Here is a 27371-nt window from a genome sequence, read left to right on the forward strand (position 1 = left end):
CCACTTTGATCCTAAGACTGTAATCACTGAGGGCCTGTTTCCCCCAGATCTTCTACCTACGAGCATGCCAAAAGCCTGCTGTTTGCCTTTTCTAGACTGGCATAAGATTTTTGCTTGCTTGCCACGCTGGACCAGCTCCAAGTCTTGTCAGTGTGGCTGGCATCTCCTTTGCTGAGTTCTCTCTTTTCCTTCTATGGTCAGAAGAGAAAGCAATTATGGCTCATTATCTAGCAATTAAGACCACAGCACTTGCTGTTGTCAGGATCAGCATCCAAACAAAGGGTTGGAAAGACACACCAAGGAAAGCATCCTTACCAGGAACAAGTGTGTTCTGCTGCTGGGATGTAGAAAGTGTTTGAGATCTACCTGGCAGATGGAAACATGGGCTCCTGAAAACATGAAGTCAGAGAGCATATGAAGCTTGTGTGGTTGAGATCAAATGAGTTAGCTATGGTCTGGCAATGAGACACAGGAAATTCTTAGTTCCTGAGAGAAGTGAGAGACCTTTACATAAGATTACTGGGTCAGTCAGAATTTCTGCCCTGCTCTGAAAGACACAGGTATTTCCACCGTAACACAAAAGCTTTTTTTTTTTTAGGATGCAGTTGAAGATGCACATATTAAATTATAAAGACTTGAGAACACCATTCACAAGAATAAGCAGTTTGAGAGGGGTTTTTTTGGCAGTGGTCATACTGAGATTGTTACAATCCTCCATTCTGCACAAAAAGCCAAGGACTTTTATTCAGAACAACACAATCTGGAAAGTTAAAAATGGAAATTAATTCAGCCAAATACTCCAATATGACAACAGACTGGTATGAACGTAAAGTGGTTTTTGGTCTTAAGTCCAGCAATCATTCTCACAGCAAACGCTGTGGTAGGGGCTGTTCATATGAAGCTTGTTCAAAGAAGGTGGACAGAAACTGGTGTTTTCGACTGATTCCTTTTTCAGGACAACACAGCAAGGAAAAATTCTCTATTCACCTAGAGTAACAGTCTGACGTGATATTAGGAACCAGGACTTGTCTAAGCCATCTTCTGTTCTTCATTAGAGTATCCTCCTGGAACAATGCAGGAAAAAGCTCAAGAAGAATTCAGAACCACAGCAGCCTTGGAGTCAGGAACTGGATTGTAGCTGGTCTACAGACAGATGGGGCCTTGGGAGCACACAGCAAATGGGCAGGCCACATTTTAGTTATAATTTGTCCTGGATGCTGGCAAATGATTGTTTGGGCTCAAATGCTTTGCCTGGGTATAAAAGTAGGGGCCACGGAGAAAAAAAAAAAGAGTCAGTATAGACCAAGGCATATAGACCAAGGCAGTTGTTCCTTTGACAGAGTATTTCCTGAACAAAGCTGTCACATGGATCAAGTCTGTTCCTGTCTGGCTGTAGGCCAAACCAATTTCAAGGCCTAGACTACTCCAAGCTTGCTGGCACCTGATACATGACCACAAACTAAGCCAGCAGCTATTTAGAGGGTAACCACAGAGCAGAATGTGTCAGAGGAATAGCCATACACAGCCCACAAAACATAACCCTCTGCAGGTTTCAGATGCCCGTTTTGGAATGGATCCAGTTTCGATAGTAAGTCACTCGTGTGTACACTCCTGGTTTATTTGGCTTGCCACATTCATCTCCCCAGCTCACTATTCCCACAAGATACCAGATTCCTCTGGAGTTCGCATGTACCAGTGGCCCACCAGAGTCACCCTAAGGAGAAAAAAGTCAACAAGCAAAAACAAAGTAAACAGTGTTCACCTCACTAATGCAGCAAGCCTCAAATTGTTCTGTTACAACTAGGGACAAATACTTGTCTCTAGACCACAGCTATAATTCAACCTCCACACAGTTTACTGACAAGACAGAGGCTGACAGCCTATGTCTAATTCAGTCTCTCCCATCCTCACATCAGTATTCTCTCACATGTGCATTATATATAAACCCCAAGCACCTAAGTACAGACTTCAACCCATGAGCCATGAAGCTCTTCATTTACAACTGTCAAGATATTGAACCCCATAAACTTAAACAAGATTCCCCAAAATATATTTTATTTTTAGGAAACATCACCTCCCACCCCACCTATTTCCTTTTTACTATTACCTGTGAAGAGACTTACCTGGCAGGCATCCACTTGCCCCTCCAAGTATCCAGCACACAACATTCCAGGTGTTATGGCACCACCATATACTTGTCTTCTATTACACGTCGCAGTGCTTATAATTTTCACTTCTGCTTGTCGAAGCTGATTAACACTATAGCCTAGAAGGAGAAGTGGCATTAGAATTTGCAGACAGGGTATGCAACCTAAAACACTCAAGGAATAGGAGTAGCCAGATTTTCTCACAGCTTTTCTGCCACTACAAGCAATGAAGGGAGCTACCCAAACAATGTCTTGGGAAGAAGTTTTCCAACCACCCCAGAGTCTTTGTTCCCAAACATAACCCTTCTCCATCTTTCATCCTTACCAGATGCTCTTTAGCATAATGGGCAAAGGGATTTTTGTACATGTTTCAGTGTTCAATTCAACTGTAGGCTACAAGACATATCCTTGATGTCATTGTAAAGACCCATTTGGTTAACTGCAATGTAGCTTTGGACAATTACTACACACCCCAAGAGTCTACCATGAAACACACCCTATACAGATCAACAGCTCTCATAAGCAGATTTATAGTCCCATCATCTCTAACCTCACTGACATGGACTAATTTGAATGAAGCTCACTCAAGCCTTTGGAAGAACTGAAGCCTGATTTATGACCAAAGAGAGAATAACTGATGAAAACCATCATGATACATCTATGACAAAGCTGAATAGCAAAAGAACTCATGTCAGAGCTAAACCCGGAGGGACTGGGCTAGTGGGAACGGAGAACAGAATGTATTCAACCAGCACAATGCACACAGCAATCAAAGAAACCTGCTCTTACTCCTGTAAAGCTAACCTGTAGGGTCTTTGTTCCATATTCCAATCCACTGACCAAGCCAGAAAAAAAAAAGCAGCAAACTAAGTTCACAAGTGTATCATTAGGACATGCACCGATCAAACACCAAGTCTAAGGAACCCAAAGTAAACAAAAACCCCATAAAACAGCAGTGTTCTCAGATACATGTGTGACAGGGCACGGGAAGGCAAGAGACACTCACCATCATTCTCCAAAGCTCCCCAACCTGTGACAAAACAGGAAGTGTTCTCTGGGAAAACGTGAGATGCTTCAGGAAGACAGACACTGTGCACATCACTTGTGAACTCAATAGCAGAGGCAAGCTCCACAACAGCCACATCATATTCATGATCAAGGACATAGTCACTGTATCTTTCATGAACGATAATTCTTCGGACAAATTTTTTCTGTTTTGGAGGTCTCAGCAGTATTCCAAAGCTGGCAGTCCACCTCCAAGGATCTCTTCTCCTGTAAGATATTAGAGGTTATGTCACAGCCACACAAAACAAGATCCCCAAATGGGCTTAGCTCTCCATTTAAGAGCAGTGTGGCCAGGTTTGCCTAACAGGACAAAGAGACAAATTTCATTATCTTTCAGGAGATACAGATGTTAGTGGGCCACGAAAGGTCAGAGCACCCAAGAGTCCTCAGACCTGTAGGACCAGAAAGGTGCTGATGACTTACCCTCTAAAGCAGTGGGCTGCAGTCACTAGCCATGTATTACTGATCACTGATGCACCACAGCGATGGGTCCCATCAAGCTGAATACTAGCCTGCCACGGCCACTCCCCATCCCGTGCACGCTGCCCACCAACTATTCTCTCCACTCCTGAGAAGCCGAATGTCTGTCTTCGTATTCCACAGCCTGTCAAAGAAAAGGCAGCTCCGCTTTAGCCAATTGAGGGAAATAAGGGTGTTACTTGGGGAAAGGTCCACATGGCTGCCGGCACAGGCATAACAGGGCAGGGATCTCAAGAGACAGCCTTCACCTAAAGCAGTGCCTCCAAAGAAAGGAAAACCAAGTGTCATGGTTACAAGCATTTCAAGATAGATGTGGGCTAAACAAAGAAGTTTGGTGGAAGGGTCACTATTTCATTAAGGCAGTTCTCAGATACACAAGCCCGTATGTACCCCCATGGGAACTGAAGGCTGTATATCTGAGACAGTGTTTATTTTCCCCAGTTGTAACTGTTTGCCTACTTAAAAAAAATATTGCTTCTACAAACCTTGCTTTGTTTGATATTTGACCAGAGCTGCACAGAGGGAAATGTAACATACATAGCCATTACTGTCTCTGTGCACACACACGCACAGATTATTAGGCACAAAGACACACACTGGTAATTAACCTAAGCATTGTTTACATTCATATAGCTTTTGTAATAATGGCATGTACGTTTCATCTAAAGAATAAAACTCTTTTGGTATTGCATGAAAAAAAGAACATCCTTAGTTTGCTTTTGTTTTTTTTTTTTTTTTAAAAACTTCTTAAAAATTGAGTATGAAAATACTGAGGAATCCCCACATAAACAACCACCACACCAGCACAGCTCTAAGCCGTAATACACACATCACTGCCAAAATATGCACAAGCCAAACACTGCACATCACTTGTGAACTCAGTGGAGGCAATCTTTCCATTGTTTGTAACATCCTACTTGTACAGCAAAGACAAGCATAGCTTTAAGTGTCACAGAACTGCTGAAGACTAGTTCACAAAAAAAAAAAAAATCATCACAAAACCAAACAAAAAAAGCCACCCACAAACTAAGCAAACAAATAAAGGATTTTGTCAGGTCACCTCCAGGTCAGCCTTGACAACAGCAACAAAAAATAGTGTCCACTTCCTCCAACAGTTTACTTATAGCCACTGTGCCAACAGCAGAGTCATTACTCAGATGAAAAAAGTTAGATCTAAACCTCAGGTGCCATTTAAAGATGGAAAGCTAATGTGCAAAGGCTCCAACATCATGCAGGGGACTGCTGTAGTCCCCAGGAGGGGACTTGTGTTGTCTCCCTGTTTCCAGAGGAGTTTTAAGACCTCGCAGGGGAGCACAGAACAGGAGAGGGACTAAAAACCTGCTTCTCTTCAGGGCTGTGCCACTGCCTTGCTCTCACTGTGGATAGCTCTTCTCCCTCTCCCACCATCTGGCCTTTCCCCTTATATTGCAAGGTTTAGCTCAAATCTGACAGACAAGTATTGACAAATCTTTCTGCAAGGAGGAGGGGGCAGGAGGGAAAATGTTTTTGGAAGGATTCCAGCAAGAATCTTGACCCACAGCAACTGCAGTTCTTGTGCAAAGCTCACTAAAAGCAGCTCACCGACATGCCCCTACTTCCCATAATCAACATTAAAGCAAGTGCTTCCCACCACCAAGTCAGAATGTCTGATCCTGTAAACACTACAGAGCCAGTCTGACTGCAAGAAAATGAGCTGAAGTCTTCCCTGGCTCATGAACTGTTTACTGCTCTAGTATCTTTGACAAGCTATTTTTTCAAGCTGCATCTCAAAAGCATAAGCATCTTGTAAGCACAAAACCTATAGCACCATGTCCCTGGACCTTTTCTATAAAGCATTTGTACTTACAGTTGTTTAAAAGGTTATCACCCTTTTCCTTATTCAACTCTGAAATGAAAAGCAAACACCACAGTAAGTATACGTCATACTGCTACGTGACCTAGCACAGACTCCCTCCCTGTACCCAGCAAACACAAATTAAATGTCTTGCATTGCTGCATGGAGTGACAGTACGGTAAAAGGAGTAATTTACTCTGTTGGAGTTCAGTTAAGCCTTTGTTCCTCACTGAAAGGCCAGAGGATACATTTTTCTTGCCTTAGCTCAAAGCTAACAAAAGCAGCAGATGACTGCAAATAGGTCCAAGTAACCTCTACATGTGCTGGTGGCTGTGTACAATATAAACGCCTACGTGCATTTGTTCATGGCAAGGTGGTCAAAACAGTCTTCACAAATGCTCAGTGTTGGGATTGACTGGAGCTAAACTGTAACATTACTGATTTCTTCCCTACAAAAAACCCTCTGCCAGATTCTGATGGTAACCAGCAACAGATTCATGGGAGAGGATTACTGCCTAGGGAACCTCAGGGTTTTGTTATGAACACTTGCTACAGCAATCTGTCAAATAAGCAAAGGAAATGGTAGGGGGTGGAAAAGGGAATCATCTCAGCCTTGTATTTTTTTAATAGCTTGAGGACTCTGCATTTCAGTACCTGGTGATACAAGTTCTGGTCCAATTCACTGTGTGGCATAACAAAGTAATCTGTGAACCCACAGTCACAAAGTTGGGCCTTTTTTTTTTTTTTTTAAATGAATTGCAGGGGGACTATCTCATTCAACAGAGCTAGGTCACACAGAGAGAGCCTCTCATGCACAGAGGAGAGCTCACATTCATAAATCAGTGCCAGTATGCTTTAGTTCTTTTCATGTCACTACTTCCAAGTTCCCCGGGCTGTCACCTGTAACACAATTTTGAGAAAGCAAAGGAAGAAAATAAGAATAGCCCATATTTGCATACCAAGGTGAAACATTACACTAAGAACAGTGAAGTATGAGGAACAAATTCCAAGCTAAAAACACAAACCTAAGGCACTTGCCTGTGAGTCTAAGGGTAGACTGGTCAACATTCAAGAACGTGGAGCTTGTTTTCAGCCTTCTGTGTAACACATGGTTGACGTGACCCCAGCTTGTTGCCTTACTGTCAGCTGAGGCAAATCTAAATACCAGAACAACAGATGCAAGCACTCCACCAGGATCTGGGCTGCAAACCAACAAAAACAAAGTGGTGTCATTCTCTTTGCCCACTAATCCTCTTTGTTCTGCTTTGCACCATCTGCCTTCTTTATACAAGAACAGGTCTGGTCTGCACAGATGTATAGAACGAATAGCATAGCTGTGTACAAGTAAAGGAAGGTGATGACATGTCAGCAGGCAGCAAGAGGCTTGGTTTTCACTATAACAATGATCAGGGGGAATGTTCTGGGAAGTGTTATAAGCAGTACAGCTGAGAAGGAGAGGAAGGATCACTCTGGCCTCTACGCAGCTCCAGACACAGATGGCAGCAGGAACAATACAGCAAGTTAAAACCTTTCAACAGATGCCTAACAGGCCGTTCCCAACAGCCATTCGAAAGACACAGTTTAGAAGACCCACAGAAGCTAGAAAGATCTTTTGGCATTTCTTTTCATTTAAATCGCCCATTTGCTGGCCAGTTAGCTCCACCATATCTAGAGACAAAAATCTCAATAGTTTGAGTTATCAGAGCAAGACATGATCATTTACTGTCAGTATAAAATATTGGGCCCAACATTTTAGATTAACAGTCTAAAGGAAAACTGAAGCCTAGAGGGAAAGACAGCAGAGATGTAGCTAAGCTGGTTCAGTGCCTAGTTGCACAACAAGATATTCGTAGTGAAAACAAGCTTGGAAGAGATACACTGTTTGGTCAACCTAAAAGGTGTAAAGAGGTTGCTCGAAGTCTACCTCCCAAGGTCTGTAATTTCAGTTGATATACAGCATTGGAGGCTTGTGGAAGAAACCAGCAGCAGAAAACAACATAGAACAGTTTAAGGAAATTACTCATTCCACCTAGAGGCAGGTAAAGGCAAGAAAGCCCAAAGTGCTGTGAAGAAGGACATTTGTGGGAAATCTGGCATTCTTTGCTGTCCAGGTACAAATATTCCACAGCAGAATTGAGCCTTATAGAAACACAACTCCAAACCAAAGTAATGTGAAGGAGAGGGAAGCAATGGCTCTTATGGCTGACTGTGATACATAATTACAGCAGAGAGAAGAAAGACTTAAAAGTTCTCACACAGGACCTTTAAACCTGTATGTCCCATTTCACTCAGTGAAGACTGGGATCATCTAGTAATTCAGTTACTGTGTCACAGCCACAAACAACTGATGTTCAGGTAATCAATCTGCAGAAGTATAAGGCCAAATTTCTCTTCCTTGTTGACCTCTGAAGGTAGCTTAGTCCTCAGTGTTGTGAGCACTGAAGGAGAGCGACAACCAGCCAAGACTTAGTCATCCTGCTGGTGTAATCCAAGCATAAACAACCAGGAATGCTCCATATGGTCAAGGGGCAGGAAGAAAATATATTTATCACATCCCCATTTATTCCTGACCTTCACATTACTTACCTTAGACTGACAACATGGGACCTGATGTACCTTTTACTTAGAAAGGACCCCCTGAATACTGCAGATATCTGTTAAAGGAAAAGAGTGTGTTAAAATACATCTGTAATATGCACATGCTTTCAACATAGAACAGTCCCGTGAGCCTCTAAAAAACAAGAAAATGCCTTCAGATCTCCACCTTTACAGCAATGCTGCTGCTAAATTTCCATCAGAGGATGCAGAACCAAAATAAACAGCTGAGTTGGCCAATTTTCCTGTCCCTTCTGCTCTGTGGGTGCCTGTTCCACCATAGGACTGCTGGAACAGACGGCACCTGTGCTTACCATCTGCTTGTGCACAGTCAGCAATGCATCTTTAACCCACTACAGCAAGGTTTGAGAGAGTCCCAGCTACATAAGGATGAGGCACAATCACCTCTGAGTCTTTATTTCCAATCACACAATCACAGGATTCTTCACCATAGGCCAGGCAGAAACAGAGAAACAGCTTAGCTTACCATGGTTTCAATCTCTTGGCTCAGGTGCCTGAACTCTTCTGTGGTTTGCCTTTCATACTGAGGATTGTACTTAACATTGGTGATTAGGAAAGATGCATTGTAATATCGGTCCTGATCTACAAAGAAGAAAGGAAAGGTGGCTGATCTCCTTCAGTACAATTCAGACATGCATAGCACCTCACAGAGCACGCCACAAGTAAGGCTCCTAGGCACTGGCTGTGACCATGTGACCGTGCCAGCTGTGGAATTACAGCTTTAGCAGTACTTTGGGAAAAAGGGGCTCTGGACCATCTTGTTGCTCCATGGACCAGCAAGGGGCTCATTTCTTCTTTGAAGACCATCCCAAATAGCTCTAAATTATACCCACTACAACATTTCTCTGGGGACCATCTTCTCAACAGCCCGAGATGAGCACAGCACAAGACACACTGGCCCGTATGTCCCTTCTGATTCAGTAGACACACTCACTCCTTCCTAGCTGGCATGTCTCTGCCCCTCTGAGAGGCAGGTGGCCCAGAGCTGTTTGCATCCATTCAGCAGTCAAGTTAAATTTAAAATCTCACTCTGAGGGCTGCCAAGGGCAACCAGGACTGAGTCCTGGGCTCAAAAAAGCCTAAACCTCTGTCTTCTCTCTTTCTGGAATATCCTCAGCTAGAGGTGCCAAGTTCAGTTTCTGAAAAAACCCTCTTCAGGACCAAGCTTAGTATGTACAGCCTGAGTAGTAGACACACCTGTGGCTTACACAGAAGACTGCTAGGCTTTGGTTAACCATGGATACCAGTGGAGGTACCAGGGCAAGACCAAAAACAAAGAGAGGAACAAAATTTAAATCCCTGTGTCAAGTAAATGATATTTTAAGTATTCTTGCAGGCTTTCTAATGAATTCAGATCTTGAATAGGGTCTAGTAGGTTCTCATGCAGATTATATAGCTGGGGTGAACTGTATACCTACATCATCAGGTGAGACCACAGCAGCAAGTGAAATAACATACTCCTGAAGACTTGTGACAACAAGAGAGTGGTGCACTTACCATGGCACAAAAGAATTGTAATCAAGCCAATGATGAGGGCTAATCCTACTATCACTGACACAACAATGATCGCTATCTTCCACGGCTCTATACGCTTCGTTGGTCTGTCCATCTGTATCACTATCTGCATTAAGGAAAACAACACAGAGAAATTCAACTCTATTACAAAGACAATAGACGTCCTGAACCAAATCATATCTGGCACAGCTTAGCTCAGCTGACAAACCTCACAGAACGAGGTAGTTTGGGAAGGACCTCTGGACCCTGCGGGTCTGACCTTCTGCTCAAACCAGGTCCCACTGCGACAGGTTGCTTCAGACTTTGTGCAGTCAATGTTTTAAGTATTTGCAAGGACAGAGATACCTCAGTTTCTCAGAAGTCCCAGTCCAGTCTCTGACCACCATCATGGCAAAAGCTTTTTCTTTATATTTAGTCAGAATTTCCTGTGTTCTAACTTGCCTCCGTTGCCTCACAAGCACCTCTGAGAAAAGCCTAGAGTTGTGCAGGTATTGCTAGTAGAAACAATTTCCCATAAAGAAATATTACACGGGTTTTAAGTGCAGCAGGTGCTTTAACTGAACATAAAATGTAACATTTAACAACTGACTGAATAAGTTCTGCACCAAGGACACACTAGGCTACCAGAGATGTCAAATAACATACAGCTTTGAGTTATTTTAATTGGTATGAGTCGTAACATTTATTAATCCCCTGCAAGGTTTGGGGTTTATTGCACCTAAAACACACATACATTGTAAGAGACCGCATCCCGTCTCCTGCCAGACAGTTTGTCAGAGAGAAGAGAAGTGGCTACTTATGTGTAAATGTGATACAGCAACAAGCCCTAGACTTAGTGACTCGCTGAAAGCCAACAGCAGACCTGTAAAAGGGTTGGGAGCTTGACTCACACATGGACAAAGGCACATAAGCTTTTCTCCTCCACTTACGTCCTCCTGTGCAGCATTAAGCAAGGGAACATTAGGAAAACTGTATTTTTGCACATGTCCTCAGTAGCTTTGTTGTAGGATGATGCAAAGCCTTAAGCATAATTATTTCAGATCCCCAGTAATTCCACAGTACACTATGTAGTAATTGTTGTCATGCCACGCACTGAGTCTCTACATCATGGTCAGCATTAGCACAGGGTATCAGAAGAACATGTGGGATAATCTCTCAAAGGTGCCTGGACTGACAGATGGCAGCAGCTAGCTTGGGGGAGGAGGGACTCAGCTGGCTATTCGCCATGCTGTTTTACACCCACTGATCCATGCTTGTATTGCTGTGGACCAGATATACTAAATGCTATTTTCCCCTTTTCAGGCCTAACACACAGCCATTTCTGAGCAACATCCGAGAAAATAGGGACAGGAAGGGGCAGAAAGGCAAGCAGAGAGAGTAAGTCTTTTGCAGGTTTTCTGACTACAAGGTGGCAAAGAAGAAATCACAGTGAAAGCAGAAGCAGGATACCAGCAGAGGCTCATCTCAGGAAATGAGCTGAGAGGGTAGGTGAGCAGTGAAGGTGGGAGAGCAAAAAGGGGTTATACACTCTGCTCTGAGGGCAAGAAAGTTAAGCAAAGCTACAAGGAAGAGATGGTAAGCTAGGCAAACCAGAAAAAAAGAAAGGATAGAGCCACAGAGGAAGCAGCTGAGAGGTCTGCACAAGAGTGAGGGTGTGCTCAGCAAGTGACAGGGAAGTTAAAAGCAACTCAGAGTTTAATTTCCTCACATAAAAGCTTGGTTTTGGCTAGTAAGAGTCCTGGCAGGTATCCCAGTCCATTGCTTAAGAAGGGAAGCACACAAGTTTTTACCCACTCAAAACAGGTGGCATACTAGAAAGAAAAAGTTAAACACAGTAGCTTCAGTGAGCACCACAACTGCAGGTGGTCGCAAGCAGCAGCTTAGTGTCACCAAAATACACAAGACAGGTGACCAGGATGAAGCCTTCTGCTTCAGTCACATGCTACAGAGAAGCCTAGTACCTCTCCTGCTGTGCCAGCTTTACTGGAGGAAAGTTATGTTCTGGCAATGCACAGTTCAAGTTTTCCCCAAATCTAGCTGCCTCCCCACTAGACTGGCTCAATTCCCCGACAGTAAGGCTCTGCAAAACAGACTACAGGGCAGCTGATAGGAGTCTGAAAGCCCAGACTGGCCAAGATTACTTTCTCTGGAAACTGTATATTGCAGTAAACACATAAGATACTAGTACTAGAGCTCAACTGGTTCCATGGAGGCCTTGACTTCTCACCATCTAGACCTTCACTGCATACACTATCCATTATCCCTGAGGGTTTAACAGATGCAGAGATTCAGATAAAAACCTAAGACCAGTGGGACAGTCCTGCCTCAGTTTCTTTAACATGCTGCAGCCTTCCAGGGAGAAATCCCATCCTCACCTCAGAGCTCATGGTCTTTCACAGTACCAGCTCACGGAATTGCAGCATACCTCATGGGCAGCCAGTTACTGCCCTTGAGGGTAAGCCCCTTGGGTAACCAGAACAGCCTACTCTGCCAATATGCCTCCTCCCCTCCCTAGCTAGCCACCTCTCATGTTTAGCGTCTGACTTTGCTCACCTCACTGGAGTGCTCCGGCCTCCAGCCTGAGCCCCCGCCAGTCTCGATCAGAACTGGTTCCCTGTGCTTCAGCTGTCCCCACCCCAGGGTGCTTCCACCTGAACAGCAATCAGAGCAACATCCCTCCATTGCTCTTGACACAGAGAAGACACGGCACAGCCCTGTTGGCGTATGGCTGACTGCAGATACTGAGGCAACAGTACTCTTGTGTCATAACCACCAGCTTTCTTGAACTGTATACAGATTTCCTCAAGACATGGCCTTATGCCGAGGCTACAAAAACTTAAGGCTCACGCTTGAGAAACGAGCATCTCTCTGCCTGTGGCACTTGTGCTCTGACAGGCAGCACTGTCCTCCATTTCAGTCTATCTCTATTTCCTTTTCTTGCAAATACCAGCTCCACTGACAAACACTGGCAGCACAGACCACCTTCTCCCCCAACATTTCAGAACGGCTTGCTCTCCACAGGTCACGCAGACTTGCAAGGGGAAACAGATACCTTATAACTGCTGCAGTGCTGGGGGAAATGGAAACATGGGAGATGAGGAATAAAAATCTCTGCCACTTCTGATACTGATTTCCCTTTAATTTTTTTAAGAAAACAGTTTAAAGGAAGCACTTCCATATATTTCTACATATAGGTAATTAATTTGTATGTAAGACATACAAATTAAAGTGGAAATACCTCTTCAAACCCAAAACAGTTTCCTCCCTTTAGCAGGACGCTCTCAACTTCCATCTTGCTAAGATAAGTGCCAGAACAGGGGAAAAAAAAAAAATCTTCTGTGCAATGGAAAAAAAAAAAATCTTCTGTGCAATGGAAGCACCAAGTCTCATCACCTCCCAGTGTACAAAGTATGTATCCTTCAACTGCGATGCCTGTGTGCAGGACCCAGCTCAACAGCCCCCTTTTTTTTTTTGGTCTATTTTATCAGCAGACATGCTAGGCACCAGTTCTGCAGAAGGGCTGGGAAAGAAAAACTCTCCTGTCTTTACCTTTTTTGGAAATACTTAATCTTTTGCCATCCATTTCAGGAATCAGCATGAATGCAGGCAACAGATGGTCTTATTTGGCCCAAAATCATTTATCTTTTACTCTTTGAAGACCAGCTCAAGTGCAGAGAACACCCAATGTGTATTGCTTGTATTAGAGCAGCATATACTACTGGTAGCGCCCAGGAGTTCTAGCCTTTGATGCTGTCAAGCTAGAGTCTGTATTCATAAGACACACTCACAGCAAGGTCTGGTTTTGAGCCTGCCTCTGCTGAGACCTACTAGGATGTTTAGTGAAAGACAATTCTTGTTCAGGTTATGTCCACTCAATGCATCCAGTCATTAATCACACACATTACACCTCCTTCTAGCTCCTAGCCTAGCTCCTTCGCCCCCCTAGCCTTTTTGCTGGTATGCCCATGGAGGGCAGGATTGTCATGCTCTACCAGAATAATCACCTGACCACAGCAACCTAATTCCTGTGCCTGCGACATCCATCTCTGTAGTTAAAGAGTTCAGTAGCAGATGGATCCCCCTGTTTAGGAATCAGACTTCTGCATGGTGTTCTCTGCACTCTAATAACCAAGAAAACTCTGCTCCCCCCAGCAATACTCACTGGCCAGAGAAACACTGATCCTCTGCAGTGCTGATGAATGCAGAGGCAGAGACGATCTCATTGCCTTCAACCATAGATGCATCCTTTCTTTCCTCTTGTGGCAAAGAGGCACTGCTTAGTAGATAGGCATTCTCCTCAGAAGACCCCCCCCAATACCACAGCTGTCTGTGCAGACGCCTTCCAGAGTCAGGTATTTTGTACTCCTTCCTTATACAACATGCTTTGATTCTTTTACTGCCCAAACTCCAGTAAAGCTGCAAATTAAGTCTCAGGGGGGCAGACAGGGGAATTCAGGTAACACCAATGCATTCATCCTCCAGCATGGGTGAGGATAACTTTCATTCCTCAAGAGCAAACCTTAACAAGAGCTCAGAAGCCAGACTCCACCAGGAGAGCTCAAAGGCCATGTCCTCTCTGCTCTGAAAACTGCCTCCTCACAATCTGTGTCTGGCAGCTTTCAGTCTGCAGTGAGTTAGCAAAAAAGTTTCAAACCCAAGATCTTTTAGTTCAGTAAAAAACTGCTTGTCTTGGCAATACTATGGATGAACATAAGCCCTCCTGCAGCAATTCCTGTTCTCATTTAAAACACACTTCATTCCCAAGCAGCCCAAGACAATCCATGGAAACAGCAGCATCTGGCAGTTTCGTTAACAGTTCATTTGGGTCTGGAAATGCAAATTATTAAGACTCCCAGTTTACACAGCTCAGCTCTGAGCCAAAGAATGTGTTTTGATCACAAAAAAGTTATTCCATACTTAAAAATATTAATCTGAATGAACTATTTTTGAAATAGCTATGTTTAAAATAACTTAATTCTATATAAACACAGTAAAGTTGTGTTTAGAGAGAGATATATTAAATGAAGCCTCAATACAGAATATTTTAACAAGTGAAATACAGCAGAAATAATGCTACATTAATAGTTATGGGCACATTAGAAAGAAAAGTTGTACTGAAATTTTCAGACCTAAAATTGTCTGGTCTTCCTTGTGAAACCAAGGAGAAAACAGATAATATTTCAGGTCAGATTTCCTATCAACCCCAAATGAATTCTTTACTTTCCAATCTGGAATATTTACCCAAAAGCAAAAGACAAGCACCATACACAGGTGACAAGCTGTTTTTCCTCTCTCATCCTGTATGAAACTCTGTAAAAGGTTGCTATGTTCGTTCACAATGGAAGTGATGAAAGTTCAGCTCCCACCTCTGCCTGACAGGATTTGATTCACTATTGAGCTTATCCATCTCTTCCGGTTGATCTACTGTGTGTTATCAAAAGCCTCAGTAAGAACAATACCAGAAAATTGATCAGCAAATGTCTGTTCAGGCAAGAAAAGGAAGTGTAGCTTTATCGTCTGTGTCCTAAGAAAAAGTCCTAGACACTGAACTGCTGGATAAGCAAGGAACAGCTTCCCTGTTCTGTTTTACAGATCTGCCCTTGACATTTTTTGACTTCTTAGCCTAAGCCCCCATAGCACCCTGACGTAGATTTGCTTTTAGATTAATCTAAACCATTTTTTCTGGCACCAGCTCTTTACTGAAGATGTTTTGCCATTCAATGAATAGAAGAAAACATGAAACCTCTTCTATTGGATCTACTGCTGTCTTCCTATAAAAAAATATAACAATAAATTTCTTACTATACCCTTGCTTACTGATATTCCAATACTCTCAGAAGAGCCAGTGGCAGAGCTTGGGTGGCATAGCTGCTGATAAGGGTGTCTCCAGATTTATAGCCATGACCAGTTTTTCCATTCAAAGATGGACATCCCTACAATCACTCTTAGAAATGGGACCTTTCATAAGACAACTGAACAGACTACTCTGCTGACCTGGTGAGTGCAATTTGAAAATCCAGACTAGGTACCTGACGCTATCTACCTCAGCAGGGTGGTTGGGAATGGCAGCAATTGAAATACATCAGGCTTAGTCCAGAAGTCCTGTAGCAAAAGCACAGGGCCACAAAGGAAGACATGCTAATTCCGTTCCCACCTTTGCCACAAGCAATTAGACCAACCAAGCACTTGCCCTCTGCTCGTGGGATACGCAGGACACACACTTCTAAGAGAATAGGACAACCACCTCCACTACTTTGGGCATTGAAACAGAAGCATCTAGTGCCTGCTAGTACTGCAAGACCCTTGTTTGGATAAGGTCAGTTACCTACCAGCCTCAATCACTCAATGTTTGATATCTCCCAAAGGAATTCTGATGAAATGGCAGATTTCCAAACATTAAAGGGATCTGCTGAGGGAAACAAAATGTGCTCTTCTATGCGTCACACTGAATCAGCTTGATTTCCCCACACCCTTGAACATCCCACAAAAACAGTGGATGCTGCATGCCACCCCTCTGCAGTGAGAAAAAGCAACACTAATGTATTTGCCACTTACTAATTGAGCTTCTCCCCTTAACCATCCAATTCTACCAAGGTCTTACTGCTTCCCAGAAGCACACTTCAGCTGGACAAAGGCAACAGCTCCAAATACTGTTCTTGTCACTTACATCAAGATTCAAGGGCAGCATTCCGTCTTTGGGATGTAACTCAGAGCTTACCAGTAACTATATTCATGATGCCAAAATGCTGCTTATACAGGCTACCCTGATTGTTTGTTCACCTTTGCAGTCAGCACAAAAGGTTTGTTGTTCCTTACCCTCTCATCCATTTTGCATACACCTTTTTGGAGGTTATGAGCTCTTTAATTTTTGGGTTAGACCTAGCCTCCCATACTACTACAGCAGTCTGTGGGACATAACTGTAATTACAACAACTGAAATATCCTTGATCGATAACATGTCTTTCTACAGTTGGCTGCCACAGCCAACACCTTGAGAAAGACTCCCATAAAGACTCAAAAAAGCTTTAGTAGAACTAGGAGGGCTACTCACTACATAAAGACTCTACAATCTGCATGAACATGTGAGACGCCATCACAGCGTAAAGGAAATATTAAGCACATGACCACTGCAATCAGTTTAGGATAAGGTTCTGTGACTTCTACATCATCTTTACCTCTCAGATTTCCACTTCCAGCTACATTGGACATAGACAAGTATCTTATTCTGTGGTTTGGCGGTCCCAGAATATAGCAGTAGATCTCTGTGGTTTGGCCGTTGAAAATAGCTCTGCCTGTCTCCCTCATTAAAGTCTACTCCAGAATTAAGATACCAAACAAGCACTTAGAATCTTTGTGCGTTTTCAGTCTCGTTTTCATTCCGAGGCGGGGTGGGTGAAAAGTTCTGGTGCCAGATTTGGTGTGTTTCCAAGCTGATTCTGCACAGACTAACACATTTAACTGGATGCATACAAAGCCCATGAAAATAAACAAGAGCACAAGAAGTTATTTTTACCTACTTCACTCTGCTCACCCTCTTGTACCATGCTATTAGCTCAGAGGTTGTGACTGCAACACATTCTAACTGCCCTAGCACAAACGGCAGGCAGATCAGTCGGGGTGCAGTGAGATGAATCTCACCTGCTCCCCTGCCACAACCTTCAGTGGCCATAGGCCACCTTGATTTGTCACCACACCATACTGTAGAGGAGCTGGGGAATTCTCGGAAGACAAATGCATTTTGGGTGGAGAGAAAGGGTGAAATATCAGAAGGATTATTGATGCATGGAAGGCATCTCAAATCAGAAGTAAGCGCAGAGCTAGTGCCATCCTCCCCACACCCTTGGTCAAAGCTCAAACTGCCCTATAAATCTATGCATTACATAGCCATGCTGCCCAAACTACCAAGGACCAAGTTGGAAGGCTGTGGCACTCACCTCTAGGTACTACTGAGAGGTCAGCAAGAAGCTCTTCTGCCTGGGAGATGCACTGTCCTGAACACCACAATGTACTGTGCAGCATCTCAGCGTAGACTTGAGGCTTTATCTCCTGAATTAGGAAAGAAAGGAGTCATAGGCAAGTCAGAACAAACAAGTCCAGCAAGTCTCAGTGACAGAGGCTTACCCAGTAGCATGATTCCTCCCCTAAAACAAAACAATACACTTCTTTCATCACACCTTTCATCCAGGAATCCTGAAGCCTTTTCAGAACATTAACTACACCCTGCAACACCCCGAATCAGAAGAGCCATGAAAATTTTGCAAGGACGCAGAGTTTATTTCCTTCTTTGGTATAATTAAAAACAAACCAGAAATTATAGGCAGGACCAATGCAGAAAATTTGCATGTTCTAAAGAGCCAATGTTCAGTCCCAGGCCAGATACGGGGCTGACATAAATTGATATAGATTCTGTAGCACGTGCCTCAACTCCTTTGAGCTTCCTCAAAATTGGTCATTTGGTTAGGCAAGAACTTGCCCTCATAAAAACAGCTACATTTGAGTTTGTTGTCATTCTTTAACTCCTTAGACTTTAATTTTAATTGTGGCCACCTAGCCACACACCTGGAAAACGACTTCTAGGTCCTAAACATTTGTGATATAAATATTTGCAGGTTGTCTGCATAAGCATTTCTGCTTGTGCTAGTTACAGCAAGTTAACTGGCAAGTCAATTAACACAAGCACACACTGTAACCTAAAGTAGCATTTCTCAAACTTTTCTTGGGAACTCTTTTTTCAGTTTTAAGTTTTCTCACTTCCTCCAAACTTACTAGAAGATATTTATGCCCACTAGAAGATAGATAGATAGATAAGACAGAAAAAACTTAACATACGGATTTCTTTTCGAAATAAAGACAACAGAACATCACAACAACATACATGTGTGGCACATATTTTCATTGCTTTGCTGCAATAAAGTTTCTAACATCTAGGGACTCTTTTCCTCTACCTTAATGACATTCATTTAACCCCTCTAAGCTGGTAATCCTGAGCTGTAGTAACACATTGATGCAAATACATACTACATGGCTGGAGCTCTTCTTCCATCTTATATCATGTCCATAGCCAAGTAACAGGAAGACTGCCTTTCTGGGAAGGCCAGCTTCTTTTGAATGAAACATAGGCTAAAGATAAGCCTCCACTTCTCATAATTTGGATTCAGTCAATGTCTCAGCATAATCTGTTACGAAACACAATGAATACAGTTGCTAATGATGCACATAACATAACTGCTTCTCAATACCTTAACTGGAAGCTGCATTGCCATCCCATATAGGTACACTTTTATTGAGTCAGTCCAGATGTGCAAGACAAATGCAGTCAGAAGCCTAGCTTGAGGGTGACAATTTCCAAGTGTAAAGTATCAAGTGTCAAATGATTACCTGACCCATGTGTAGGTGGTGCGAAGACACATTCATTCCAGGCAGCCCACGATCCTCAGAGATAAAGCCCTTTCTTGTGACTTGACTGTGGCATCGGTGGAAGAATGTATGACACACAGGCTTCATGGCAATCTCTGAACAGTCTCACCTGCAGGCAAAGAATGTATTATTGCTTAAGGAAAGAGGTTAAACTGAGGAGGCTTTTTAGGGCCCTGAAAAGCTCTTCCAGCTCTAGTTTCATGGCAGGAAGGCACCAAAGAGATTAAGGATGTAACAATCCTGGTCAACGGTTCCTTCTCTGTACAAGGTGTCTGTGTATCTTCTTGTACTGATAATACTTCCCTGGGGCAGAAACCCCAGCTGAGAAAAAGGGACAGGCAACAACCATCAGTGGTTCAGTTACCAGGTACCTAACAGGTTTGGCTCCTGACTTGAGAGACAGTGTACTGATGTGCCTGCTGATGCTACACTGACAAACTTCAAAGAAAGCCTGGACAAATTGGGAAATGCTGGGAAAGAGGCAGGGGTTGTGGTCCACCTGGGTACCACATAAAAGAAAGAAGAGGGATTCTAGATGCAGAACATAGGATGCCAAAGACCAGGACCCCCATCATAACGCAGCTGGTGAGGAGGCAAAGTCTCAATGCGAGACTAAACCAATAGAATAAGGAAGAGAAGCTCAGGTTCATCAGAGACTGGGGAACCTTCTAGAGTAGATTAAGCCTAGCAAAGGATGACCGGATTTCCACCTGAACTGAGAGGGAAATGGGATCTGCACTTTACATCAGGAAGATCATACAGAAATTTCAAACTGACAACTAGAAGAAAGCAGACTGGTGCACACAGGATGCACTGTTCTGAATCCTATGGTAGACAATGCAACATCAAGTAAAGAATAGGATAGAAGTTGACAAAAGTAAAATAGTAAACAAAGGTAGTAAAAAAAAGTCTGATATGAACCAGATGCAGTGACAGAAAGCCAAAACAATGCTTTCCATGTTTCACAGAATTCTCTAAGAAGATAATGATGGCACGGATCCAGAATGCTTACTTTAAAAAAGGACATGAACACAGCAGGTATAAAGGAAACATGGTGACAGGAAGGCAATGGAATGTGGAAATCCCAGGGAACTATTATTTCCAACTATTTTAATTACCCTGAGGTAAAATCTGAAATCTTTACATGGACCACTCAGCTAATACTAGATTTCTAGACACTGTTAATAACTGTTTCAGGAACAAGCAGCTAGGAAACACACAAAATGGGAAGCAAGTCTTGATTCAGTCCTGACCAGTACACACAATTGGTTTATCATATTTCTGCCATGTACCTGAATTATATCAGGATCAGATTCAGGATTTCTACAGGCCCCCAAGGCCAGAAGATCAACTACTGTCATGCTCGATTTCAAAGACAGGAACCACACAGAAGTAGAAAAATCAATGAAACTAAAAGGGGAACCTTAAAGAACTGTACATTTTCTGGAGACAGAGAGACTATTTCAAGACATCATGTTAGTCTCAGAGCAAATACATCCTGCCTGTCAAAGAAAAAGAAGCCTTGAGGAAGCCTAAAGCTAAGCATAATAGTATTTTTTAAAAACTTAAACAAAAATAAAACAAAACAAAAAAAACACAAAACCAAAACCATTGGGAGCAAGAAAGCATACTTCAGAAAAGCTGAAAAAAATTAAAGGGTTATAAAGTCAGGCACAAACTGAAAAAAGCCCAAACTCAAACAACCAAAAGTTAGGCAGAAACATACCAGAACCATCTAGCTGGTATTTCTTGGGAGCAAAGAATCACTATAAGAAACTGGGGGAAAAGCCAACAAAATAGCCAAGATCAGGTAGCACTCAACCAGGTTGAAGGATGGAAAAACTGCATTATCAGTGATGGTATGCAGCCACTCACCCAACGCTACTTTATTGCCAGAATAATTGCCCCCAACCAAGCGTGGGGAATCTTTGACAATGTAGTATGATATACAAAATGGCCACATTGGCACAAGCCACTAAGTAATAAAAATAGCGGGTATACCCCAAATATGTGTTATGGGGTAGAATCATCACAGCTTTTGTAAAGCAAAGTGCTGCCTTGCAAACCTACCTCAATTCCTAAGCAGGTCAACAACTGGTGCGTGTGGCAGATCTGATTTGGAAATCCAAGCAGACATGATCAAAGAGATGAAATAAGATCTCTCACAAAAGCCTCTTAAAAGATTTGAGCTCCCATGGGATATGAAGGCTTGAGATGGAAAACCACTTAAAAGAAGAAACACAGGAAATAAATGATAAAGCTTTTTGTGAAGCCAGGTCACCATTGCACAGAAATCTCTGCTATATTCATAAATGGTCTAGAAAAAAGAAATATTGAGATGGCTGTCATCCAATGATAAGTATCTACTCATGACAGTAAAGAGAAAAACTACAGCATGCTGCAGAAACATCTCATAATATTGAGATACTATGTAATAAAATATAAAGTGACACACATACAGAAAAAACATTCCTAACCTTACCTACTGTGTGTCACGTGTTGAGTTGGTTATTCTTTTCAGGAATAAGATTCAGGCAGAGACTCCTATGAGAATATCAACTCAGGAGCAGTCAAAAACCAAGAGGAACACTAGAAATTACTTGTAAAGAGAACAGAAAAGCAAAAAGGGAACAAACTTATTTCACAACATTAATCCACTTTACACCTGTATCCTGAATACCGTGTTAAACTCTGGTCTGTTTGCCCATCTCAAAGCCAATACCAAGGAACTGTAAAAGGTCCCAAAAGAAGCAGCACAGCTGATCAAAGGAAAAATGCAGCTTCTATGCATGGGATGCCTGGATAGACCAGGATTCTGCAACCTGAAAAAGGTATGGAGGAAGGGATAGGGGCCTCAACAGTAATGAGTGGAGCAGTGAAAGTGAACTGGAAAATGCTGTTCACTGTTTCTTCTCATGCAGTAACTAGGGGACTTCAAACGAGAGTGGCAGGTTTAAAACAAGCACAAGAAGATACTCTCATATAATATACAGGTAAGGTATGTGACTCCTTGCTGCAAGGTATGTAAAACGTCAAATATTTTGCATGTTTAAAGGGAATAATCACTTTTCTGGATTATTAGCTCTTAAATATGATTATTTCACCTTTGTGATCCAAAAATTTCCTGACTCAAATCACTGTAAATTTAAAAAGCACCCTCAAGAAGCACCATAATCTCTCTGCTGTGTTCTCATCTTCCCTATGTGTCCTCCATTGACTACTCCACAAGTCTTCAGTTCATTTAGCTGTCAGGCATTCCCTAGTAACAATAATGAAGTATGATTAATCCTGCGATAGAACAACTGCGAGCTTTGGATCAATGTTTCCCCATCTGTCTCCTAAGCAAAATGTGGTCTGACCTGCCTAGCTAGATCAGTAGCCACAGGAAGGATGTCTTTGCTCTGAGACAGTTAAGGAACCATGGCAGCCCTCTCATCAGAATAGTGCAGTTGGAAGGGTCCTACAATAATCATCTAGTCCAACTGCTAAGAAACTATACGCACTGTGTTTCTCAGCACTCAACAGTGCATTCATCTCAGGTTACAGAGGAAGCTTGTGCTTTGCCACAACATGCATTCCTGGCTACTGATCACTCTATCTGTATGATACCTCTACCCGATGACACATCAGACTCCAGAAAGGGCCTGGGGTCCCCCAGGTGAGATGAATAGTGTTCCTCTGATCTAAGAGTGCCTAAGGAGGTGTCGCAAAAGCAACAGCACCTCATGTCTTGCACATGACGGAAATATGCCACTGTCTTTTTGGCAATTAATTTCAGACACACACTGTCATTTTCCTAGATTCCCCCAAAGCTTGGCAAGTGAGGTATGGTATATAACAGGCACTTACCTGAAGCCAAGGCAGAAAATTACTTTCTTTCACATGTGGACACTGGGATGACATCAGATCATCAGTGACTGATGAGCCAAGCTTGTTCACCTTTTCTCCTCCAAAGGTGTCCAGTTACCAAGGCACCTGCCAAGGAAACAAAAACGACTTTACTCCTAACAATCCTAACTTAATATTAGGACAGAAAACTCCTTAGACGATATTTGCATTTACAAAGGTTCTTGCCAGACAAATTGCTTAGCTCTTTTGTTGGCACAATATATCTTCCTTCAAGAAAAAGTCAATACTGATCTGATGCTGCCACCCCAAATACACCTCTTGAGGCAGGCAGCTACCAGACAGCCTTCCTGAATAGAAAAGCTGAAGGAAACTCAGGCTACACCTTTGTAGCCACAAGTTTAAGAGCATCCAGTCCCCAATGCAGGACACTGTGACTCTTTCACAGTTGTGATCTGCAGACACATTTGGGAAACAAAGGAAGGCTGCCTAGGGGCTATGCAAGTTGGAATGGAAAAGCCTAGGCCTGTGTAATTAAAGTCACAAAGAAGTTTGCAACCTCAAAGTTACCCATTACAAACACAAGTCCAAATTTCATAGCTTATGCATCTCCTCACAGATACACACAAGTATCTTCTAATATATTATATTTTAAATATTTGTCACAAATATATGTTAAAATAGTTTTTTTGAAGTATTCAGGAAAGGCATATTCAAACTTCTGTATGAGGAAAAAGCACAATATACACCCAACACACCTTTACAACTTGGCTTGTCCCTAAGTTTGAGTGTCCTTTCCCACGAGATGCATGTGGTTCAAATGTTATCTGCCACTGGATTTAAGTCATATTCATTTGCCTTTACAAACACCAATTATTAGACTGCACAAACTGGTACACAAAGCTTATCTTGGCTCATCTCTGTACAAGTGGATGTCGGAAGAGAAAATCTGCATATTCAAATAAGGCCAAAATTTCCTAACAAAGGACTGAAAACCAGGGTTCCAGGCCATGATTCTTTAAACCAGATATTTAGGGGCAGGAAACTTTTAAAGATGTGGAATTTCCTGGGATAAACTCTAGTTAGACAAAATGCACTAACACAAAGTGGCAGCCAAGAACACATTGTGCCTGCAGCCTCACACACTGACCAGCACTCAGGTTCCTCTGCCCAGGCTAGCAGTGATGCATGTGAGCACAATTCCTTTGCACGGCAGGTGCCAAACTATTCCAGTACAGACCTGCCCGTGCTTCTCTGAAGACCTAGCTCCAAATCCTCCTCTAGTAGTTAAAATAAAGCTCCTGAAAAACAAAATCAAGTCACTTTTCCAGAAGCCATCAGCATCCTTTATCAGGCCCACACAAACAATAACTACCAAACCTTTGCCTTCCTTTCTGGTTTTATTGAGGGACTATCTTTCATTATGAAACTTCATGGAACAAGAGAAGCTTTCAATACACAAAGACTTTCATCTACTTTTTGCTTTTTTTCTTGGTAGTGCCACTGCAGGTGTGACTGTCATAGGGCTATTTGATTACAGTTGCTAGAAGATTTGCCGCCAGGTTTATTTTATTAATAGTCTGTTTAATTAAAGACAAAATATGCTTGGAACTTGAAGCTTTCAGTCCAACTTTGGAGCCTGCTCTAGCCTGACACTTGGTCTACCTGATATGTTCAAACTGGATCATCTTGCTGATGTCAGGTCCCACTGAACATGAGAATCAAAGTAATACTCAGGCACAATAGCTGCAGGAACTGAAGCTGGAAGAAATTTGACACAAAACTAGGCTATTATTTTTTTTATGGTGTCTGAACAGACACCCCCTATGGCAGCAAGGCATGTATATCATTTAATTAACCATAGTTCTGTTATTAAAGAGAAAGAAAAAAATCCGTGAAGGGGTAGACATGTAGCTGACTCCCAGAGTAGGTTCACAGCTTCATCTTAAGCACCAAAGTTTCCTACATGGCATGCACAGAGGGTGGAGTTTCCCCACAAAGAGCTCACCATCCGTCTGGTCCTCAAATGCTCTGGTACCTTCAGTGTCACCCAATAATCCCAACATCCTGTGACTTCAGTCTCATTCCTTGCATAAAGGATACAGTAAGAAAGTCATACGCAAACAAAGGTTAAGTGCCATTTCAGCCTTTGGAAAGGTATCTGCTAACCACCTCCTTTTAGCACACGGCTTTGATTTGTCAGTAACAAAACACTAATGGGATTAGGCTGTTCTGCTAGAATTGTATCTGCACAAACTAAAGATTATCCAGGATTGTGTTCAGCAGCAACCAGTCTAAATAGCTTCTGTAGAAGCTTGAAATTACTTGAAGCAGAGCTTACTGCACAAGCAAACTTAAGTCTTCAGCTGTCCTTTTTTAGTTGCTGTACTACCAACTTAATTGAATTCATTACATATTGCAAGCAGATGGGGGAGAGATCCAAAACCAGTGGATACAGAAGTAATTTTTTATGCCTGTGACCACTCCACCTTTTTTTTTTTCCCATCTTGTTTTGCTTCCTGTGCCCTTAAGAGCAAACTCTATAGTTTCACCTAGGGCTCTGAGTCAAGCAGCATTTACTCAGTCTCTCATTTAGGATAATCCTAAAAAACCTCCTCCTTATCAAACTACTGTGAAGTAATTTTCTGGTTGGAGCCTCCTGCTGCCTTGTCAATCTCTTCCCTAATTGAGAAGCGTACATTATCCAGAACTGCCCTGACTTGCAGAATGCTGAAGAATTGTCTTAAACACTAAGCCATTAACAAGACCTTGCTATGCTAATGTGTCATCAGAATTGCTTCAACAACCCCTGTGACTCCTCCCTGTCATGTTTGCCATAACCGCTCTCGTTTTCTTCCTTAAATGATAGAGACATATACATGGCTACAGTACATGCCATCACCATAGTATTTAACCCTTCCTTGGGCAGTTCTTTTTGAAGCAAGAACAATCATCTGCTGTTGTAATGAATTGCCCATGTAGAAGTTAGTGCAAAAATAGAAACTGATATGCAGGCACAGGTCTACAGCAGATTCAAATCACCTTCACTGGGTTACCCGATATTGAGCTGTGCTGATAGCCACTAGCCAAGGATTTCTTCCCTTAACTTCAGGAATGGCTATTCAGGTACAGGCAATGATGAATGTGCTTGGAGACTAAGCTACAAGTCGTGTTAAAGGCAAAGTGAAAAAGGGGAGAAGGAACAGAAATTAAGAAAAAAATATTTCTCCTTATAATTTGTTTTTGTATTTATGTTCATCTCTAGGGGATGAAAGACAACTCCAAAGAGTAAAGCAATTTTATATTTATGTTATCTGTTTAACACAATTGTTCAACAAAGCTAATATTAAGATGAAGGGAAATTTAATTAACTGATTCCTATTGGGAAGAATGAAATTAACATGTCCATGACAGTACAAAATATTTCCAGATTATCATTAGTCTGTATGAAGAAAGAGACTCAAGGAAATGGAACTGGACATAATCTTGAGCACAGCTCAGGTTTCTGAGGAAATCAGGAAAGGGAAGGTGATGGTGAGGAATAGTAAGATGAGAATCAAAAATACTGCAAATTAGACCTTGGAGTATCTGCCCATGAAGGCTGAGGCTGCCATAAATTAAAAGGATCTAAACTCAGCTATGTAGAGGGTAAAAAACCCAAAACATTAAGAAATTTGTGTCATTCTCATGCCTACTTTTAGCCTCCAGAAAGGAGTCAGGAAAATTTGAGGCTACAGCAACAAATAAAGGAATAGGAATGGTTGAACTGCTAGACAGCAAAAAAGAACAGCTCTTCAATACTGGCCCAGTGGACCCTGCAGTCTCACAGATGCAGAAATCTTCCTACAACACTGAGGGTCATGTCACAGTCGCACTACAGAAATACCAGGCTCAGGGAATACAGAGCAAAGACACCATACAAGTAGCTACCAGCATGGTAGGGAGGGTCACCACCCGTGACCCGTTGCATTTCATCACTCTTGTCCATGCTGTGCAAAGGTGCACTAGACCATCACCACTAAGAACACAGTGCTGCCCCTGGCTGTACACAACTGCCTGTGCCTCCCAGTTCCAGCACTCAGAGAAGGCTTATTCTTGCCAACTGATCCAAATTCCCTCTTGCTTGCAAAGTGTCCCAGCAGTAAAGATGAGCAGCAACCACAGGTGACTTCTCTAGTCAGCCTGGAGCTTCATCCCCTACAGGAAACGGAGCAAGGTACAGACCATGCTTAGGGTACCATGCAACACTCAATACTACTGATAGATAGTGCACACAGCAGCGGGAGACAATCTTTCTATAACCAGCAACCTTCCATTGCAAACATTGAGTCACAGTGCTTCAAGATTTGTACTACCTGGAACACAGCATTTTAAGGATTTTTTTTTCTTTCTTTCTTTTAAATATAAGAGGACCACCCCCACCCTGGTGCCAGTACTTTCACATATTTATA

At 42.5% G+C, this 27371-nt stretch overlaps 1 protein-coding gene across 1 annotated transcript; it reads right to left on the reverse strand.

The window, feature by feature from the left end:
- Positions 1-1552: 1552 nt before the first annotated feature.
- LOC309404967 (transmembrane protease serine 11E-like) lies at positions 1553-20435 on the reverse strand (the record flags this gene model as incomplete). Its single annotated transcript, XM_081999624.1, is given in 12 exon segments — positions 1553-1714; positions 2124-2266; positions 3154-3419; positions 3636-3816; positions 5539-5577; positions 6565-6728; positions 8113-8180; positions 8609-8724; positions 9640-9763; positions 17592-17600; positions 17604-17687; positions 20367-20435. Coding segments are annotated over 12 exon segments (1425 nt in total).
- Positions 20436-27371: the final 6936 nt, after the last annotated feature.

The sequence above is a fragment of the Phaethon aethereus genome, assembly GCF_964289735.1.
Source record: "Phaethon aethereus genome assembly, chromosome: 4".
NCBI lineage: Eukaryota > Metazoa > Chordata > Aves > Phaethontiformes > Phaethontidae > Phaethon > Phaethon aethereus.